Below are 14206 nucleotides of genomic sequence, written 5' to 3' on the forward strand. Positions count from 1 at the left end.
GAAAATTGCTTGCAAAATATGTGTACATACAGCAGAGGGCCTTCTCGGTAGTGGCGCCCTGTGGAATGCCCTCCCACCAGAGGTCAAAGAGAATAACAATTAACAGACCTTTAGAAGGCATCTTAAGGCAGCCCTGTTTAGGGAAGCTTTTAATGTTTGATGGATTTCTGTATTTTAATATCTTGTTGGAAGCCGCCCAGAGTGGCTGGGGGAACCCGGCCAGATGGGCAGGGTATAAATAATAAATTATTATTATTATTATTATTATTATTATTATTATTATTATTATTATTACAGCCAGATGGGTGGGGTACAAATAAATTATTATTATTATTATTATTATTATTATTATTATTATTATTAAAAACTGAATTAAAATATGTTTATTAGGAGAAATTATAGGGACCCAGGTGGCGCTGTGGGTTAAACCACAGAGTCTAGGGCTTGCTGATCAGAAGGTCGGCGGTTCGAATCCCTGCAATGGGCTGAGCTCCCATTGCTCGGTCCCAGCTCCTGCCCACCTAGCAGTTCGAAAGAACATCAAAGTGCAAGTAGATAAATAGGGACCGCTCTGGCGGGAAGGTAAACGGTGTTTCTGTGTGCTGCTCTGGTTCGCCAGAAGCAGCTTTGTCATGCTGGCCACCTGACCCGGAAGCTGTCTGCGGACAAATGCTGGCTCCCTCGGCCTATAGAGCGAGATGAGCGCCGCAACCCCAGAGTCGGACACGACTGGACCTGATGGTCAGGGGCCCCTTTACCTTTATTAGGAGAAATTAACTCTAAAATTGCAAATTGCTACAGAAATGTGAAGAACACAATTAAAGATTGGAAAAAGGGGAAACTGAGAGAATAAAAACTGAGAGTGCCTCCCACCCCTACCTGGTGGGAATATAGCTTTGCCTCAGGCTGAAAATAGGTCTCTTCCTGGTACAGACCTAAAGTTTCTCCAAAAACCCCCACTGAAATGTCAAGAGCAGGATTTTGTCCACACATTAGAACAGGGGTCGGCAAACTTTTTCAGCAGGGGGCCGGTCCACCGTCCCTCAGACCTTGTGGAGGGCCGGACTATATTTTGGAAAAAATAATAATGAACGAATTCCTATGCCCCACAAATAACCCAGAGATGCATTTTAAATAAAAGCACACATTCTACTCATGTAAAAACATCAGGCAGGCCCCACAAATAACCCAGAGATGTATTTTAAATAAAAGGACACATTCTACTCATGTAAAAACATTCTGATTCCTGGACCGTCAACGGGCCGGATTGAGAAGGTGATTGGGCCACATCCGGCCCCCGGGCCTTAGTTTGGGGACCCCTGAATTAGAAAAAGGGATGGAAGTAACCTTGCTGCAGGGAGGACAGGCTTGCTGCTGAAAACTGCTTCTGTGCAGCTGTGCTGGAGAGATAAGGTGCACACCCCCAAAATAACTTTCTTTTGGGTTAAAAAATTAAAGGAGTCCATGAAACAATGATGAAAAAATACATAGCCTTGCTTGTGTTTTCCATTCCAAACAGGAAAGAACTCAAGGCTTGTCCTTCAAATTAAATATTGAAAAAAGAGAGTTCTTTCCAGGCTATGCTTTCCTCGCTCTAATAGAGCAGCATAGATCTCCTCTGATAGTTGTTGTTGCTGCTTTTTAAAAGAAGAGGCTGTCATCCTCACAGAAAGGTTATTTCTACCCGTTTCCGTTACATGAAGACGGAACATCATGCCATTGAAGCTGGACTAGTGCTAGTGCAATTACAGCTCTGAGAGAGAAGTGTGCTGTGTTTTATCATGCAGAACGATCTCGCCACAAAGCAAGTGAGAATCAGGTTGCATACTCCTAGCCTGAGAGGCCGTGTGCTTCCTTGAGAGTTAGCCTCAAGGAATGCAGGGAGACTTAAGAGTAAACGTACGTTAAGATCAAGCTCCATAAATTTATTTCATCCCATTCTTTTCAGCAAAAACTAAATTGGTCCACATTCCAGCTGGACTGTGAATCAAAGAGAAATGCTGTTATCCTAAGCATATTAGTCAAAGGTGAGTTCTACAGAGACCCTCCAGATTTGTTTACTACTGGTAAATGTGATTATGAAACTGGCAGAGGGTATGTTTTATGCTTTTAGGTTGATAGCCTTCAGGAAACACAATCAAAGCATTCCTGACATATGGCTGTCAAGCCTCTGCTTAAAGACCTCCAAAGAAGGAGACTCCACCACCATAGCTGCCAAGTTTTCCCTTTTCTCGCGAGGAAGCCTATTCAGCATAAGGGAAAATCCCTTTAAAAAAGGGATAACTTGGCAGCTATGTCCACCACACACCTTGGCAGCAAATTCCACTGCCAAACAGCTCTTACTGTCAGGAAATTCTTCCTAATATTTAGGTGGAATCTTCTTTCTTGTAGTTTGAATCCATTGCTCCGTGCCTGCTTCTCTGGAGCAGCAGAAAACATTTCTCCCTCCTCTATATGACATCCTTTTATATATTTGAACATGGCTATCATATCACCCCTTAACCTTCTCTTCTCCAGGCTAAACATACCCAGCTCCCTAAGCCGTTCCTCATAAGGCATTGTTTCCAGGCCTTTGACCATTTTGGCTGCCCTCCTCTGGACACATTACAGCTTGTCAGTATCCTTCTTGAACTGTGGTGCCCAGAACTGGACACAGTACTCCAGGTGAGGTCTGACCAGAGCAGAATACAGTGGTACTATTACTTCCCTTGATGTAGATGCTATACTCCTATTGAGGCAGCCCAGAATTGCATTGGCTTTTTTAGCTGCTGCATCACACTGTTGATTCATGTCAAGTTTGTGGTCTACCAAGACTCCTAGCAGAGCTGGCTCTAAGGCAAGGCTGGGTTGCGCAGGGCCGCCGGGGGGGGGGTGCTGTGCGGCTGTGCCCGCGGCAGGTGCGCTGCGCCCACCAGGGGGGCCTGGTGGGAAAAAGGGCGGGGGGCCGGAGGCGCCGGAGCGATGTTCGCACCATGGCGCCCGGGCGCCCGATATGCTTAAGACGGCCCTGACTCTTAGATCATTTTCACATGTACTGCTCTCAAGCCAGGTGTCTCCCATCTTAAGAGTTTTTCAAAGGACCTCTAAACAGCATCTCAGCTTTTAATAGCATTTGTTTTGCTGTTCTTTTACATTCATTCTTGAATTTTTCAGCTTACATATACAACTACCAGTATTTAAAATTTCTCACCAGCTCGTTACTTCCATCCTCGTCAAAGTCCTCGTCTATCCCATCAGTCATCTCTCCGCCATCTCCATCTGCATCTAAACCTCCCTCTATAGGATCCTCTGTGGAATTGTCAGCGTTCTCTGATATAGATTCCTCTTGGATCAAGTCTGCACAGTCTTCTATTTGTTTCCTTTGGGTTTCTATAAGAAAAGGGGAAAAAAATGTAGCTTAAATAAGATCCCCTTTTCCAGAAATGGAACTGTGTTATAGACAGCAGAATACATTCTCTGAATCCCCAAATGATACCAAATATATTACCCAGGTTCAGAGATCTTCTTTTGGCTTGCTAAGAAGCTGATACATGCCCAGCGGGATATTTGCCTTTGAATACGAGTTCCCTATGCACCATCACAAACTATTTCTGAAATTCCCCCGAGTTTAAAACGATGCTTTTCGAATGATGAAGTTGGAAGAGGAGAGTAAGTTGGAGGGTTAGTTTCAGACTCATATTTGTGACCAACATTACACACTTATGAAAGTGATACTGGTCTCCTGAGCATCTGATCTATCTTTCTAAAAGTAAATTTCATACTGTCATGGTTGCAGTGATGCATGTGCAAATGTAACGAGGGGCAATAGAAGAGAAGCCTGCTGGATCAGACCAAAGGCCTAGCTAGTCCAATCTTTTATTCTCACAATATTCTCATATGTCATTGGGAAACTCATAAGCACGGCAGAAGTGCAGTAATACTCAGTTGGTTGGGATCCCCAGCAACTGGTATTCACATGCATACTGCTTCTGGTATTTGTCCTCAGTCATTGCCACTCTCATAGAATTTTAGACTTTGAAGGGATCCCTAGGGTCATCTAGTCCAACTTCCTGTGATGTGGGTATCTCAACTAAAGCATCCATGACAGATGGCCATCCAACCTCTGCTTAAAAACCTCCAAGCAAGGAGAGTCTACCACCTCTTATGGGAGTCTGCTCTGCTCTCAAACAGCTCATGTTGTCAGAAAGCTCTTCTTGATGTTTAGTTGGAATCTCTTTTCTTGTAACTTGAAGCTATTGGTTTGGGTCCCAGCCTCCAGAGCAGGAGAAAACAGCCTTGCTCCTTGAGATATCTGAAGATGGCTATCTCATCTCTTCTCAATCTCCTCTTTTGTAGGCTAAACATACCTAGCTCCTTCGACTGCTCTTCCTAAGGTTTGGTTTCCAGACCCTTGATCATCTTGGTCATCCTCTAAACACGGTCCAGCTTCTCAATATCCTTAATCTGTGGTGCCCAGAACTGGACACAGTAGTCCAGGTGTGGTCTGACCAAAACAGAATAGAGCAGTACTATTTCTTCCCTTGATCTGGATACCATACTTCTGTTGATGCAGACTAAAATAGCATTAGCTTTTTTTGCTGTTGCACCACACTGTTGACTCATGTTAAGCTTGCCAGATTTAAAACACAGAATTAATTAGCAAAATAAGACATCTGAGTATAAACACATTGCTTTTCTGTCCCTTTATAACTTCCATAAAGATAAGCGAGACAGACCTTAGTATAGTGTATAAAAGATCATCAAAACTTTCCCGTTTTTCATTTCTATGTTTGTTTAAGCTTCCCACTGTTGGCTGAAAGCAGCTCATGCTGTATATTCTGCCTATTATAATAGATTGTTTGAAATATCTGCCACTTAAAAATCTGCAACTTTTCAAGTCGTTCTCCTTTGCAATGCAGCTGATTGTTTTTATTCAGGGAGGACCAGAAGTAAGCCTTTAGCAGATAAAAAGGATTCGGCATTGTTATATTTTATCAGCTGCAACTCGCTGAAACATATCGGTTCACAATCAAGCCATTTAAGCAGGATTAAATCCCACTGATTTTGAAGACAGAGTCAGCACATGATTTAAATCACTGGTACCCAAAAGTACTATGGTTGCATTATACCATCTATGAATTTAAATGTCACGGTACAGAATAGATAGATTCTCTCTCTCTCCCTCTCTTGTACCCAGAACCCACAAAAGAGCCACTCTGATCAGGGTTCAAATCCCCACCCAGTCATCTAGCATAACCAGTATTGAAAAGAATCTAGGTTGGGGTTTTGTTTTTTGTTTTTTTGGGTACATTGCCTTGAGGTGACTATGTAGAAGGCGATTAATAAATTGATGTTGATAATGATAATAATAATAATAATACTAAGTATGCTCACCTGTCAGTTCAGTCGTGATTAACATGCTCTGAGCTATCTTTTTATATTCAGCTGTCTATGAGTCAGTGCAGAATGACAGTCTAAGATCTGATTTGTATTTAAATGAATTCACAAGCCTTTTTCACACAAAAAAACCCGTAATTTTTTCCTGCTCCCATGGAGGCTCTTTGCATATTAATAGCTTTTATGCTGACTCCTCCTTCATGGGATTTGCCATCCCAGAAGGAAAGTGCTTTATTTTGCAGTGTTTTGACGTTAACAATGTTTAAAATACCAACGTTAACAGCGTAATTTCTGTCGACGTTTTTGTGTAATAACATTCCCCTCTACTGTCCCAATTAAATTGGGACATCCTGTTTTTTTGGGTGCCGTGCTCTTGTGTGGGTCATGTGACTCACGTGGGAACATGGCCCAGAAGATGCCTGCGACGTGTCAGAGGGTGTGCAATTAATAGATTTTCCATTGCACTATGAATACGTACATTTCCGAATTCACCACTAATCAGAGTCCCTTGCAGTGAACGTCCTAGGGTTTTTATTTTAATCTACAGCAATTATGCAGAGCAAGCCCAGAGATGGGGAACCTGTGGTTCTCCAGATGGCATATTCTGAGTGCAAGATGCTTTTGTGACCCGGGCATCAGAAGAGGCAGCAGCGTGGTGTGCGATGTCAAGGCACCTGGCATGCAGAATGATGGGATGAGGCTGCATCAATGCTCTTAAGCTCTACTGCCCTTCCCTTCTCCCCCTTTCTGCTGACAGTGGTAATGAGATCATTGGAACTGGATCATCACTGGCATGAAGCAGGGATGAAGCTCTTCCTAAAGTGTTTGGCAGCATAGCTTAAGTGCTTATCCTTGCTAGTGGTGGCAGTGGCCTGACCAGAGGGCCAACGGAGGCCTTCTTTAGCGGCACTAAGTAGTGGAGAGATCAAGGTTTATGTAAATTTACATTTCTTTATATACCAACCTGAAATCCATTTTTGCATGAAGAATGGTTGAGAAAATTTAAAAAACAAACTGCCATACTCTTGTAAATATTAGCAGAATTGCACCCTGTCAAGGACAAAACAGTTTGCAGCCTCTTTCTTTCATAGGGTGGAATATTTGTCAATTATTGGAATATTTAATTCATTATTGTCTACTGTACCTGCTTGTGGCTCTCCCAGTGCCTGCTATCTTATCCTCTTAATTGGAAATACCTGGGATTGAACCTCAAACCTTCTGAATGCAGACCGAGGGGAGATGAAGAAATGACTGTGCACTCATATGCATATGATTGACCTGTAAGACTGGCCTATCTACTCTGAAATAAGTGCCACTGAATTCAGTGGGGATTACTCCCAGGTAAATTGGTGTATGGATGCAGCCAAGAGAATAGCTAAACCTAGTCTTTAAACAGTTGTTAGTTGCTCAGTGGCTCATAAGGTTGTATTCAAAAAGCCTCTTTCTGATCCTCAATGTGAGCACACCAGTATTTCTAAAATTGCCTCTCCCATAGAACTGACGATATGATTCACAACTTTGCACGGAATTAATTCACCCTTTAATGAGCTGCCAAGAGCTACAGATTATTTCCACGTACCAGCTTCAGCCTTCTGCTGCTTCTCAATCTTCTCCAGCCTCCCTAGCAAAGAGTCAATTTTTGTTTTGATCTGAGTTAATTCCTTCTTGATTGTTTGTAGCTCATCTGATTTCACTGAAGAGAAAAAAGAACAAAAGGTACCAACTATGACACAAATAATATTTCAACACAAAGGTATCCCAGCACAATCTATTCATAAAGGCGAAAACTGAAGTTCAAGGTATAGCCTCATATATTTTTATTTCTATGTTTTACTATTTCTTCAGGGAAGGGTAAGTTAGAACGTTAGTATATTCCCTCTCAGCCCTTCCCCCCAAATGCACACTATTTCTATGTTCATCCATGTATGTAAAAAACACATTTAGGACTCATATGTCCTTTGCAAAGTGCGTTTGGGATTTTCCATGCAAGTACAGTGCAAAACAGAGCTGGCCCACCTATGAGGCTGGGTGAGGCAGCCGCCTCAGGCGAGACCCATTCAATGGGTGGCATCTTGTTCCATCACCCAGCTTTGCCACTGCTTTTTCCAGCCTCTAACGCACGGGTGTCAAACACAAGCCCCGGGGGCCAAATCCGGCCCGCCAGACCTCGTCATGTGGCCCGCCGAGCGCCCCATCCAGCGGGACCCAGCAGTGGGACCTTGCTGAAGCGCAGCGCCAACAAACAGCCGGGGGGGGGGGTAGAAAGGCAGCCGGAGCAGCGCTGCGTGGAGCGCCCCGAGCCACAGCAGGAGAAGGAGGAGGCAGCTTGCCGGGTCAGCGCCCGGCAGCACTGCACGGAGAGTCCCGAGCCTCTGCGACGCAGCAGTGCTCTGTAGCACTTTGAATCCTCCTCCTGCTGCCACGGCTTGGCGCCTGGAAACGGCTGCTGCTGCTGAAGCACAGACAAAGCACCAAGCAGCGCCGCGTGGAGGAGGAGGAGGATTCAAAGTGCTACAGAGCACTGCTGCGTCCCAGAGGCTCGGGACTCTCCGCACGGCGCTGCTGGGCACCGACCTGGCAAGCCGCCGCCTCCGCCTCCTCTTGCCTCACCTCCTCCTCCTCCTGCCGCGGCTCAGCCTCATGAACGTGAGCTCAGCAGCGGCTCAGCCTCACGAACGTGCAACTCTGAGGCTTTACGCACTTCTCCTAAAACGGACACCCGCTGCCTCATGCTGCACGGGAAATGCTTTTTGCCCCTGGGTCCTTTCGTGCTCTTTTCTGGCGCTGAATCAAGGCGGCGACCCCCCCTTCCCTTTCTTTCTTCCTCTCTCTTGTTCTTATTCTTTCTTTCCCTCTCCTTCCTTCCTTCTTTATCTCTGTCTTCTCTCCCTCTTTCTTTTTCTTTCCTTCTTTATTCCTTCTTTCCTACTCTTCTTTCTCTCTCCCTCCTGCTCCTTCCTTCCTTCCTTCCTTCCTTCCTTCCTTCCTTCCTTCCTTCCTTCCTTCCTTCCTTCTTTCTTCCTCTCCCTCATTCTTATTCTTTCTTTCCCTCTAATTCCTTCTTTCTCCCTTTCCGTCTTCTCTCCCTCTTTCTTTTTCTTTCCTTCTTTATTCCCTTCCTTATTTCCTACTCTTCTTTCTCTCCCCTCTTTCCTTCCTTCCTTCCTCTCTCCCTCCCACTCCCTCTTTCCTTCCTTCCTTCCTTCCTTCCTCCCTCCCTCCCTCCCCTCCCTCTCCTCAGAAACATAGGATGCTGCTTTATACTTCTGGCCCTTAAACCCTGGAACCAGGAGAGCAGCTCCAGTGAGTCAACCTCAGCCAGTCCCTTTGGTGAAGGGTGGTAGCTCACTGGCAGAACATCTGTCCTGCATGCAGAAGGACCCCAGCATCTCCAGGTACTAGTAGCTCTGCAAAGGTCCTGCATGAAACCCTAGCGAGCCTCCACCACCCAGTGCAGTTACCAAAAATCATTTTTCAATAAATTGTACAATAATTGTACATTTGAATATCTACTTGCCATTATTCTGACTATGTTTCTGCTTTCAGAGCTAGTTATTACAAGGGCGTACCCACCACGGGGCAAGTTAGGGCAGCTGCCCTACTCTAGAAGCAGGGCTGGTGGGCAGAGGCGGAGCACAGCCCGGCGGAGCGCGAGTTCGCCATTCCCGCCGCGCCGCACCGTCCCTCCAGCTCCCCGGCGCGCCCTCAGGCAAGGCCAAGCGCGGCGGGGAACCAGGGAGCGCGGCGCGGCGGGCGGGAACGCTGAACTCGCGCTCCGCTCCGCTGGGCTGGGCTCCGCCTCCGCCCACCAGCCCTGCTTCTAGGGAGGGGCACAGCCCGGCGGAGCGCGAGTTCGCCGTTCCCGCCCACTTTGTGGCCCCTCCCCTTCCGTGCCTTGGCCCCTCCCCTTGCCCCCCCCTAGTTTTGATCCTGGGTACGCCCAACTGTTATTACTTACATTATTACAAAAAACAGTAATAATTGAATGCAGTGACAATAATTTATGATAATAAAGAGTGGACACATAGTCCTACAGATACAACCAGCCCTTTGAGGGTGACCAAACTGCTGATGCGGCCCCCGATGAATTTGAGTTTGACACCCCTAACGTCAGACAGGGACTGGAGGGAAAGCTCTGCAAAATACCTCCTCTCCTACCAAGACAGCAAGAGGGGAGGCGTTCTGCCATCCAGCTTTGCCGCTAGGTGGGGGGAAATCTCCCCCCTCCACCCAGCAATGTGACAGAGCTTTGCACCAGCTTCTGTGAAGCCCCACTGCTGGGTGGGAGGAGGGGGATCTGGAACAGATCTGCCCTCGTCTGGTGGGGGAGTATCCTTAAGAAGTTTTTGCCCCCATCGCTGAAACATCTCAGGCCACCCCTGGGTACAAAATCTACATGGCTTATTTCATTCAGCCTAGATCAGAGAAGAAAGTTGCATTGTGGTAGTTGCATTCATTGAACAAGGTCTATTCACTAGTAATTTGGTCTCATTCTTTCTGTGAAGAGTCATATGTGCTATCTCATGCATGCCACTAGACAGCCAAAGATATTCGAGTTTGTGGTGACATTTCTGAAGGTCAAGTCATTCAGAATGAGGGCAAACTATCTTCCACTTTTGATGCAATGCCTGAAGATTCACTGGAATGAGGTGTGTGTGTGGGGGGTGCTTTCTGATGTGAAAACATTCATGAAAACTGCTCCCATTCATCATAACTACAAAATTGTCTGACTCCCCAGGCTTATTTTGGTAGACATGCTATATATTCCATTGATCTAATACCGTATCAAACTTACACCATCATGTAAAAACTGTCTAACAGTCATGAAGTCACAAGTGATTTATGAAAAAACAAACAAACACTTTGCTCCCAGATAGCTCGTCCAGATCCATAAACAAAATAATGAGAAAACTGCTTAATACTTTCTTCATTTGCAATTTCAAATAGACAAAGCAGATGCTTCAGTTTTACTTGCAGAAAGCAAAGTCTGCCATGGAACATCAATACAGCAGCATTCATCTGCTGCCGCTTTTGATGGAAAATGACAAGTAAGTTGTCACTTGGCTGCTTTTTTTAAAAGTATACTACATGAGATTTATATTTTCATTGGATTCAATTTTTTTAAAAGGTCAGAAATTAATCAGAGTCAAAACAATATGCAAACCCCTCAGGCTTGACTGAGGTCCTCACTCTACTTCTAGTGGACTACCATGTTTTCCCGAAAATAAGACACTGTCTTATATTTATTTTTCCTCAAGAAGACACACTATGGCTTATTTTATGGGTTTGTCTTATTTTTGCGGAAACAGGGTATTTGCTACTTTTAGAAACAGACCACCCTCCAAAACTTTCGCAGCTACACAAAAATCCATATAGGACCTAGAATGCTATCTTGCTCCTCTTGTGTATAAAAACAAAGCAGGCCTGGCACAGGGTTTCTGAATACCAGTTGCTGAAAAGTGCAGGAGTGGGGAGTGCCCTTGTACTTGGTCCCTGCCTGTGGGCATCAGGTTGGCAACTGTGAGAACAGATGCTGGGCTACATGAGCCACGGGCTTGATCCAGAAGGGAACTGTTGGGACTTAGAAATGTTACTCACTGTGAGATCTGTGAGCCTCTAATGACTTCTACAGTTCAAAGATCCCACTGCCGGGGGGGGGGGATCCTGCCCAGGGACACTTTCCATTGTACAGTGGGAAAGGAAAGGAGTGACGGACTACTTCTATGCAATTTATGAATGCGGTCTTAATTTATGAATCCGTCTTCAGCCTCAGGACATGCACACACACAAGGCTTAAATAAGGTTTCGCCTTTTGCCTAGCCACCCTTGCATACAAATATAAAACCCATGTTAGTGAAAATGTACATTCAGTGTCAAAGAGGTTTTTTTTAAAATGTCAACATTAACAACATTCATTGCCCTACTAGTATGCCAGTTTTCAGTCACTGACACAGCAGGGCAGAAACCAGCACAACTGATTTAAGGCTTTGTCAAGACAGGGGAATTATGTCTGCCTCAACCAGTCTGCAGCTTCTTCATTCGTGAAGAGGTTCTTACATTCTTCAAACACAAGACAGGAACTCCAGAAAGGACACACTGTGCTGTGTAGAGCTGCAGGGCACCCCAAGGGAATAACTTATACAGGCTTTCAGCAGTGCTCTGCACTTCATAGACTGTTTATAATGCTTCAGCAGCAGCAGCAGCAACAACAACAACAACAACAGCTTTCTGTTCTTGGATGGTTGCCTTGCAATCCTTTGGGGTGCCAGATGCAGTTTAAGATCCCACTGTTTAGAGATGTAAACAACACACATCCTGGCTATTATAACTGAGATCTGCTGTCCCAGGCAGTTACTGTGGACAGTTATCACAACATGGAGGGTATTTGTGCTCCACCACTGTGTGAAGTAGACCCACTGAAATAAATGAGTCTACGGCATGGCTCCTGCCACTATGGAACAGCAAATCCAACTTTGCCAACAGGTGATAACCAATATTAGAGTAGACTCTCTGAAATCAATGAGTCTACACTGATTATGACTTCATTCAGGCATAGGCAAACTCGGTCCTCCAGATGTTTTGGGACTACAACTCCCATCATCCCTGACCACTGGTCCTGTTAGCTAGGGATGATGGGGGTTGTAGTCTCAAAACATCTGGAGGGCTGAGTTTGCCTATGCCTGACTTGGTTATCATGCAATGAGCTTTGATCTCTTTTTTTTAAAAAACAACAACAACACTGATAGTCTGCATTAAGTGAATGCATCCCTTCTCACTAAACCATTACAATGAAAACAACTTTTCGCTCTCAGTATGATAACCTAATGTTTAAAGCTTTAGCAATGGGATGAGCTTAGAATTCCACATATATTGCATTAAGCATAGCATTTGTACAGGCAACTTCGGCGGTGCAATATAGAACTCACATTTTGACCCCGATGATGAAGTTCCACTTGATGTAGATCTTGATCCCCCTTTCATGGAAAATACCCCTTTTCCTCTGCGAGTCGCTGTGACAGTTACACGTGGGCGTTTTAATGGAATTACAGCACGAGGCGCTGCAGGGACCCGGCTGTGGTAATCAAACAACCTTAAGGGAATGGAAACAGAAGCTTCATAGCACTTGGTTATGGTGTGATGGCAGGGAGATCATGCAGACTAAATTTCCCTACTTTCTAATGGAAAACTGCTCTCTGAAATATCAATGGCTTGCATGACAGTTAAAAAATTAGATTTCAAGGACCTTTGTACTTTTAAGAAGCATATTTGTATTTCAGACATGACCAAGTAAGTAGCTGTAATTTCCAGGGAAGGATACCATTATTAGTTCGTCTTAACTTGGAGTATGAAAAACATGCACCTCATAATTTCATTTCACCCAAGTAATAATATGAGGTTTTTAAAAAAATAAACACACACACTGTAGCTCTGCTGACAGCCTAGCTCTAAATTCATACTTTCAACTTTGTAATTTGCTGCCTTCATAGTAATGCTTATGGTGAAATTTAAGATGGTGAATATCATGGAAATGAAATGTGACTAAACTGAAACATCTCATCAAAGAAATTAGCACTTCTCCAAATTTAGCATATCACTTTTCCAGCCAAGTAATGTGTAAAAGAATGCATACACTATGGTAAAGTGTGCATTTAAAAGCCTATATTATTGAAAATAGCATCCAAATGCATTATATTAGGGGAAAATTACATGCAAAATTACATGCAAAATTGCATGTGTATATTATGAAAAAATTGAATTAAAATGCTGATTAATTTTTGAGAGCACTTCTTTAGAGAGAAAAAAAATCACAAACTGATATGGAAATGTAGAGAACACGATTTCAGATTGGAACGATGAGAAAATAGAAGGAACTGAAACTGACTATGCACCCATCTCTAATAGCATCAATACTGAAATTAATAATTTTGAAGGGTTGCTTTGGTTTGTGCATTATTTCAGAAAGTGCATTCTAGGTACATTCACTGTTAAATGTGAAATGAATTGAGTTTCTCCCCCATCCCTACAGGCAAGTCGGTCTGAGGTACTTTTGATAGGAGAGAAACACTGAAATTTGCTTATACCTAGAAATGACATAGCACTTCACATAGAAGCCAATTCCTAGGGGCCGTTGGGGCTTCGGCCCCCACAATAAAATATTTGAGGGAGCCACCCAGTTGATGGGCATTCCCATTCAAATGGTGTGTGTGCACTGCATCATGTGATCAGTTATGTGGGGTGAGGGTTACCTGGGCCCCCACACTATTTTATTCAACTTGGCACCCCTGGTGCTTTATTAGTGGAAGATAAAAAAACTGATAGAGTATTGTCAGCTTCAACTGACGTACTCTCAAATCACCAAGCAATTTTAGCTAAAATGGGCTCTCCATTCATGGAGAGCACGAGTTGCGGAAGGGTTAAGGGGACGACCCCTTGGGTTGCTGGGAAGGTTAGGCAAGATGGCCACTGAGTGACTGGGCGTATTTTGTGTTGCTGGGGAGAAAACCATGTTGCAAGTTTTGATTGACAGCCATAGCCTTTATAAACTCCTGCATGCTACTGCCAGTTTCACTTTTGCCAAGTGCAACACCCTCTTTAAGGGCTTCTTGCAATTGACATTGCTATGCCTGTCATGGGGTCGCTTGCTTTGGAGCAGGGGCCTGGTAGGAATTTTGTCCATTTGGCTGATTGGCTGTTGCCATTTGGTTTTTGCCTACTGCGTAGCAAATCGTCACAACTTGTAAGGTTGGCGGTTAGGCATTGGTTAAAAATTGGTTGGTGGAGGGGTATGGAAAGGCTGGGCCTACCCCTCAAAATTGGTGCTGCTTATACA

The 14206-nt window shown here is 44.5% G+C and overlaps 1 protein-coding gene across 4 annotated transcripts in view; it reads right to left on the minus strand.

Moving 5' to 3' along the window:
* Positions 1 to 14206, minus strand: part of RALYL (RALY RNA binding protein like) — a 255235-nt gene that overhangs the window by 11486 nt on the left and 229543 nt on the right. For 3 of the 4 annotated variants that reach the window (XM_060277725.1, XM_060277724.1, XM_060277727.1), the window contains 3 exons: positions 12303 to 12466; positions 6956 to 7069; positions 2781 to 3369 (listed from right to left, as the gene is read on the minus strand). In XM_060277725.1, the coding sequence (XP_060133708.1) occupies positions 3167 to 3369; positions 6956 to 7069; positions 12303 to 12466 (481 nt within the window). In that variant the 3' untranslated portion in view covers positions 2781 to 3166. Of the gene's footprint in view, positions 1 to 2780; positions 3370 to 6955; positions 7070 to 12302; positions 12467 to 14206 lie in introns of those variants that run through there. The other variant, XM_060277726.1, reaches the window with a different exon arrangement.

This window comes from Zootoca vivipara, chromosome 8 (assembly GCF_963506605.1).
Source record: "Zootoca vivipara chromosome 8, rZooViv1.1, whole genome shotgun sequence".
In the NCBI taxonomy this organism is placed as follows: Eukaryota; Metazoa; Chordata; class Lepidosauria; order Squamata; family Lacertidae; genus Zootoca; species Zootoca vivipara.